The sequence below is a fragment of the Balaenoptera ricei genome, chromosome 3, assembly GCF_028023285.1.
Source record: "Balaenoptera ricei isolate mBalRic1 chromosome 3, mBalRic1.hap2, whole genome shotgun sequence".
Classification (NCBI taxonomy): domain Eukaryota; kingdom Metazoa; phylum Chordata; class Mammalia; order Artiodactyla; family Balaenopteridae; genus Balaenoptera; species Balaenoptera ricei.
The window spans coordinates 181,365,404-181,372,939 of NC_082641.1; the positions used below are offsets into that span (position 1 = coordinate 181,365,404).

At 57.1% G+C, this 7,536-nt stretch overlaps 1 protein-coding gene across 1 annotated transcript in view; it reads left to right on the forward strand.

Moving 5' to 3' along the window:
* TMPRSS9 (transmembrane serine protease 9) overlaps positions 1–7,328 on the forward strand; it is a 57,492-nt gene extending 50,164 nt beyond the window's left edge. Inside the window, exons 14-19 of the mRNA XM_059918925.1 lie at positions 170–306; positions 2,869–3,250; positions 5,311–5,482; positions 6,046–6,311; positions 6,449–6,585; positions 7,065–7,328. Coding sequence (XP_059774908.1) covers positions 170–306; positions 2,869–3,250; positions 5,311–5,482; positions 6,046–6,311; positions 6,449–6,585; positions 7,065–7,226 — 1,256 coding nt within the window. The 3' untranslated portion in view covers positions 7,227–7,328. The remainder of the gene's footprint in view (positions 1–169; positions 307–2,868; positions 3,251–5,310; positions 5,483–6,045; positions 6,312–6,448; positions 6,586–7,064) is intronic.
* The last annotated feature ends 208 nt before the right edge of the window (positions 7,329–7,536 follow it).

The window sequence follows — 7,536 nt, forward strand, 5'->3', positions numbered from 1 at the left end:
TTCTCACTGTGTGACTTTACACGCCTCCCTGCAAGGCCGTGGGCCTCCGGGCCTTGGCCTGTAGGACGGGGATGGCAGCTCCCTCTGGGGTTGTGGTCAGTGAAGCCGGCTACTGAACAGTGGTCCCTGTGTTAAGTGGCCCTGGGGGGTGGTCTCCTTGTCCTGGCAGCCACCAAGCCTGACCTCCTGCAGCGGGCATCCGTGGGCATCATAGACCAGAAGGCATGCAGTGCCCTCTACAACTTCTCGCTCACGGACAGGATGATCTGTGCGGGGTTCCTGGAGGGCAAGGTTGACTCCTGCCAGGTGAGTCCAGGAGGGACCCGGTTTAGAGAGATCGTGATACGTCCAAACAGAAGATGAGGCAGCAGTTTCAAAGTATGTGGTAGATCTACACAAAATATATACACACTGATTTTAAAAGCTGTCTCATATATGTTAACTGAAGAAAAGCTAATCATACATGAGTACGTATATGACCACCCTGTCACACTTGACACGTGGTTGACCCATTTTTAAGGGGAAACAAATCAGCTCCAGAACATAAAAAGAAGCTAGCTGAACCATGCTATCAAGGCCAGAGAAACACACAGGTAAAGAAATTCAGGGAGTTCCCTGGTGGTCCAGCAGTTAGGCTTGGCGCTTTCACTGCCGTAGCCTGGGTTCAATCCCTGGTTGGGGAACTAAGATCCCACAAGCCACGTGACACGGCCAAAAAAAAAAAAAAAAAAATTAAAAAAAAAAAAATGCATAGGCCAGTCTTACTTAGAAGCATAGATGAAAAAACCCTTAATAAAATATTAGCAAATTCAAGCCAGCAGGGTATTTATTATAAGGGAAATACATCACAACCAAAGTGAGTTGATGTCATAAAAAGTTTGGCTCCACACAGGACAATCCATTAATGCTATTCACTGCATTAGTACACTGAAGGGGAGAAACAGGATCATTGTCAAAATCACAGAAAAAAGCATCTGATAATTTTTAACAACCTTTTTAATTAAAAAATTAAAAAATTCTAACCCTATGATAGACATATAATGGAAACCTACAGCAAACATCATGCTTTTAAATTTTTCTTTATTTTACTGAAGTATAGTTTACTTACAATGTTGTGTTAGTTTCTGGTGTACAGCAAAGTGATTCAGTTATACGTCTGTATGTATATACATATATACATATATAATTTTCCATTACAGTTTATTTCAAGATATTGAATATAGTTCCTTGCGCTATACAGTAAAGCCTTGTTGTTTATCTATTTTATATATAGTAGTGTGTATCTGTTAATCCCAAATTCCTAATTTATCCCTCCCCCCTCCCCTTCCCCTTTGGCAACCACAGGTCTGTTCTCTATGTCTGTGAGTCTCTGTTTCGTAAATAAGTTAATTTGTGTCATATTTTAGATTCTGCATATAAGTGATATCATATGGTATTTGTCGTTCTCTTTCTGACTTACTTTGCTTCGTATGGTAATCTCTAGGTCCATCCATGTTTTTGCAAATGGCATTATTTCATTCTTTTTTATGGCTAATATTCCATTGTATAAATGTACCACATCTTCTTTGTCCATTCATCTGTTGATGGACGTTTAGGCTGCTTCCATGTCTTGGCTACTGTAAATAGTGCTGCTAAGAATGTTGGGGGGCATATATCTTTTTGAATTAAATTTTTTGTCTTTTCCAGATATATGCCCAGGAGTGAGATTGATGGATCATATGGCAACTCTAGTTTTAGTTTTTTTGGGGCTGCGCCGCACGGCATGCGGGATCTTAGTTCCCTGACCAGGGATCGAACCCGTGCCCCCCTGTAGTGGAAGCGCCGAGTCCTAACCACTGGACCGCCAGGGAAGTCCCTACTTTTAGTTTTTTAAGGAACCTCCACACTGTTCTCCAGTGGCTGCACCAACTTACATTCCCACCAACAGTGTAGGAAGGTTCCCTTTTCTCCACACCCTCTCCAGCATTTGTTATTTACAGACTTTTTAATGATGGCCATTTGGAGCAGCATGAGGTGGTACCTCATTGTAGTTTCGATTTGCATTTCTGTAATAATTAGTGATGTTGAGCATCTTTTCATGTGCCTGTTGGCCATCTGTATATCTTCTCTGGAGAAATGTCTATTTAGGTCTTCTGCCCGTTTTTCGATTGGGTTGTTTGGTTTTTTGTTATTGAGTTGTATGAGCTGTTTTGTATATTTTGGAGATTAAGCCCTTGTCGGTTGCATCATTTGCAAGTTTTTCTCCCATTCTGTAAGTTGTCTTTTCGTTGTTTTTTTTTTTTTATGGTTTCTTTTGTTGTGCAAAAGCTTGTAAGTTTGATTAGGTCCCATTTGTTTATTTTTGCTTTTATTTCTATTGCCTTGGGAGACTGACCTAAGAAAACACTGGTGCGATTTACGTCAGAGAATGTTTTGCCTATGCTCTCTCCTAGGTGTTTTATGGTGTCATGGCTTACATGTAAGTCTTTAAGCCATTCTGAGTTTATTTTTGTGCATGGTGTGTTCTAACTTCACTGATTTACGTGCGGCTGTTCTGCTTTCCCAACACCACTTGCTGAAGAGACTGTCTTTTTCCCATTGTATATTCTTGCCCAGGAGAGTTGTTTTTTTCTTTAGGGTTTTCTGCTGTTTTGTTTTGTTTCCAGTGCAAAACTAAGAGCAATCTTGGCTCAGAGAGAGGTGACTTGCTCAAGGTCACACAAGGTCTCACAGCCCCACGTGGGTGTGAGGCCCGTCCTGCTGAGGTCCTGTGCGTGTCCAGCTCTGCTGAGGAGTTTCTCCCACTCGTGGCAGCACGGGAGGGCCTGGCAGTGCCTCTGCGGAGAGGGTGCCGGTATGGTCAGCCAGCCCTCTGTCCTTCCTTTTCAGGGTGACTCTGGGGGACCCCTGGCCTGTGAGGAGACGCCTGGCGTGTTCTATCTGGCGGGGATCGTGAGCTGGGGCATCGGCTGTGCTCAGGCCAGGAAGCCGGGCGTGTACACCCGAATCACCCGGCTCAAGGGCTGGATCCTGGACATCATGTCCTCCCACTCCCTCGCCACGCCCCCGCCGTCCACCACGAGGACGCCCACCAGCAGTCACCCTGCCAGGACGACGGCTGGCCTCACGGTCCTGGGGGTCGTGGCCAGCAGACCCACCCCCTGGGCCACCAGCAGGGTGACCAGCCAACCTGCCAACAGGACCACCACCACCAGGGGACAGACACCACCTCCACATGCCACGGAGACCACCGTGGGCTCCCAGCCGCCAGGTACCCAGAGAAATGGAGTGAGGTGGGTGGGTGGCGGGAGTCCTGTGTCAGTTGCTGGGGCTGCTGTCACAGCGTCCCAGTCGGGGGATGGAGATGGAGGTGTCGGCAGGGCTGGTCCCCTCTGAGGCCTCTCTCCTCGTTGTGAGGACGGCCATCTTCTCCCCGCGTCCTCATGCGGTCTCCCCTCTGTGGGTGTCTGTGTCCTAATCTCCTCTTATTATACGGACACCAGTCATACTGGATTAGGGCCACCCGAACAACCTCATTTTACTTTAATCGTCTCTTTAAAGGCCCCATCTCCAAAAGTCCCATCCTGAGGTTCTGGGGGTCAGGGCTTCCACTTATGAATTTTGGAGGGGACACAAGTCAGACCATCGTAGGCCCCGACGGCAGGGACCCGACACTGACAGGGCAGATGCACACGTAACGGCTGGTGCCACAGGCCTAAGGGGGGGGTACAACAGGGCAGTAACTGGCTGACAGATGTGACAGAGAACGTGGCCCTGAGCTTGTGTCTGAGATGTGGAGTTCATTTTTATTAAATATTAATCGGAACCATACGAAACTGCCATATTTCTGGGTCAAAAATAAAGCCCCATCAAATGTAGGCAATTTCCTATGGCTCAAATAGATGCCGTCCGCAGCGTCCCAGGCACCAAGCAAAGAATGGGGCCCGGCTTCTGTTCCCCGCCCTCCGTTGCCCCCCACATTCACACAGAGGCTGGCCCAGTCAGCCCAAGTCCCCAGACACAGACCTGCACCCACAAAGTCAGGGTTATGGGCTCGCTGCAGCAAGGCAGCGCGCACCAAAGAACCAAGGGGCGGCTCAGCAAACAGAGGGAGAGGCGGGAGAGGCAGGCGCGGTGGGATCCGGGGCAGAAGGCGGGGAGGGGGTGCGGAGAGGAAGCAGAGAGTTTGACCGGCTCAGAGCAAAGCAGACCACGTGCCGGGGGTCTGGACATGGTGCCTCTCCGGGGACCACAAGGTTAAGACAGAGGTGGAAAGTCGCGTCCAGAGACCCCTCAGCTGAGGTGCTGGACTGGGCTGGAAATCGGGGCAGAGTCTCTGTGACTGAGATCCTCCAGGCTCGAGGGGACCTCGCTGCCCTGCCCATCCAGCAGGGATGCTCAGAGGAGGGGGCGTTTCGATACTTTACGGCTGCAGCGTGTCCTTGGGAGAAATACTGGTTCTTGTTAACCCTGCAGCCGGCTGTCTCTGGGTCGGGCCTCCAGCCTGGTGATTCTTCCTTTTCCAGTAGCTACGGTTCTCAACGTGGGGACCAGGAGGTGGAGGAGGGTTCCTGACGCGGCACATATTGTTCGGTGTGGGGACAGGAGGGCCTTCCCCGACCGTGGAGGGCAGGGGAGGCGGCTGGCTGGTGGGAGGCAGGGCTGGGGAGGGGCACTGGCTGTGGAGCTGGAAAACAGCCTGTGGGAATTATCAGATGTGTACCTGAGCGCCCGCCCGGGTGCTGACGGAGGTCCCTGCAGCACTCCTCGGAGCTACCCGTTTGCTCTTCCTACTCTTGTGTTCCGAGGGTGCCCCCTGTGCTGCAGGTGGGGGAGGGTGTCTGTCACAGGACGGAGGGGCTACCCTGGGAAGGACACTGGGTCACTAGACCCAGGTAAAGAGCCCTGACGGGGCATCCAGGAAGACCAGCCAGTGCAGGAGCTGGTGAGACCAGGCAGGGCCTCCTGGCAAGCAGCTGGGGTGTGCAAAGGCCCTGAGGCAGCAGGGAACTTGGCTCCTAGGGGACTGAAAGAGGCCTGGGAGGAGTGGGGAGCGAGAGGGGATGCTGGCCTGGCCCCCAGCTGGGGAGGTGCGGCCCCAAGGCTGAGGTTACAGGAACCAAACTTAAATGCATTATCTGAGAAAAGCCCAGAAGAGGCTCGTTTGTAGGACCAAGCGCCAGGCCCAGGGTCCCTGGGGGAAGGCGTTTTCCCGAGGTGGGTCCCCCACCCCACTCCCTGCTCCCAGGCGCCGCGACCCGGGGCGGAGCTGGGCGGTCTGCGTGGAGGAGGCATGGTCTGACCGCCGACCCACGCCCGCCTCTCCCGCAGACTGCGGCCTGGCGCCGGCAGCAGCGCTGACCAGGATCGTGGGCGGCAGCGCCGCGGGCCGCGGGGAGTGGCCGTGGCAGGTGAGCCTGTGGCTGCGGCGGCGGGAGCACCGCTGCGGGGCCGTGCTGGTGGCCGAGAGGTGGCTGCTGTCGGCGGCGCACTGCTTCGACGTGTGAGTCCCGCCCGCCCCGAACGGCCGGTGTCCGTGGTTCACCGGGACCCAATCGTAGCCCGAAAACTCAGGGTGTGGCGCCTCCGTCCAGTCCCCGACCCCCACCAAACGGGGCGGCCCCAGGCCGGGTCTCTCCATCCCTAGCCATCCTGCTCGGACTGGCACCACCCTAAAGGTCACCCAGTGGGGAGTCCCCTTCCTGGCAGGGTGCGCAGTAGGGGCCCTGCCCTCCACGGAGAAACCCAGCTCAGGATGCGCCTCGCGGTGCCGAGCTCAGAGCGGGTGGGGAGGCGGGAGAGCCGTAACATGAGGTGGAAATGGCACAGCTTGTAGTGTCACCTCAGCGCCTGGGGGCCGGCTGGGCGCGTTCAGGCGCGGGGCCCCCCTCGTCCTCCCCGCTGTTCTAGGACAAAGGGACGACTCAACCGAGGTCAAGCGCCCGATCTGAGGTTCCCCAGCCGACCGCGGACGCAGCCCCCGCGGGGCAGGGTGCCGGGGAGCCCCGGGCGAGCAGCGCCGGGGTGCGGGGACCCGGGTGGACGCTTGTCCCCGACGTCCCGCAGCTACGGGGACCCCAAGCAGTGGGCGGCCTTCCTGGGCACGCCGTTCCTGAGCGGCGCCGAGGGGCAGCTGGAGCGCGTGGCGCGCATCCACAAGCACCCCTTCTACAACCTCTACACGCTGGACTACGACGTGGCGCTGCTGGAGCTGGCGGGGCCCGTGCGCCGCAGCCGCCTGGTGCGGCCCATCTGCCTGCCCGACCCCGCGCCTCGGCCCCCCGACGGCGCGCGCTGCGTCATCACCGGCTGGGGCTCCGTGCGCGAGGGAGGTAGGCGCGGATGGGCCCCCCGCCCCCCGAGGGTTAAGGGTCCGGGGGCGTCGGGAAGGACCCCCGCCTGCGCCCCCATCGGGAGTCCCAACGGCGCAGGGCGGGCGCGGGCCCACCAGGTCCCGTCTCGCCCGCAGGCTCGACGGCGCGGCAGCTGCAGAAGGCGGCCGTGCGCCTCCTCAGTGAGCAGACGTGCCGCCGCTTCTACCCGGTGCAGATCAGCAGCCGCATGCTGTGCGCGGGCTTCCCGCAGGGCGGAGTGGACAGCTGCTCGGTGAGCGCACTGTGCAACTGGACCGGGGCTCCGCGGGCCAGGCCCCACCCTGCGGTGCGCTTCCTCGGTTAGATCAAACAGGGCACCTTTTGGGCCCCCGAGTTTCCACTGGACAACCACTTAGTGGACACGCCTAAGAAGCCGGCGTTCCCCCCACCGCATCCTCCCCCGCCCCTCAGAGGGTCAGGAGCAGGCTGGGCAGAGGCTGGGGGCTGAGGCCCGGTTCTGCTCCTGGACCGCCAGGCGGGTGCCCACCAATGTCTGCCAGGCGGATGAACGCTCACCCGAGCGCTGAACCAATTTCCCAGATAATACCAGCGAGGCTCACAGGGGAAGCCACTAGCTGGGGTCACAGAGGGAGCCCAGGTGACACTGCCGTGGTGGCCCAGGAGCTCGCAGGTCAGGCCAGCCCTCGCCTGGCTGCTGCCGGGGAGGTACTGCCTGCTCTGAGCGCCTCGCCTCGCCTCTCCTCTCCTCAGGGTGACGCTGGGGGACCCCTGGCCTGCAGGGAGCCCTCTGGCCGCTGGGTGCTAACTGGGATCACCAGCTGGGGTTACGGCTGTGGGCGACCCCAGTTCCCGGGCGTCTACACCCGGGTGGCTGCTGTGAGAGGTTGGATCGGGCAGAACATCCAAGAGTGACCGCCACACGGCTGCCCAGGCCTGGGACCCGCGACGTGAAGGTGGCAGGAACCAGCCGGCCACCCTTCCAGAGAAGGGGGTCCAGGTGGCAGGCGGGGGGTGGAGGGGTTGTGGGTAACTGGGATGCAATCTAACTGCATATTTTGTTGCAATAAACACAGCCCCTCATCTGCAGCCCGCTGGCTCAGCCCTCCGTGTCACAGAAACGACAACTGCCCGCCCCTCAGCCAGGGCCCAGAGGTGGGAGGAAAGATGGGGGCGGGGAGGCCTTCCCGGAGAGGGCCACCCCCAGCCTTGGGCAGCCTCACCT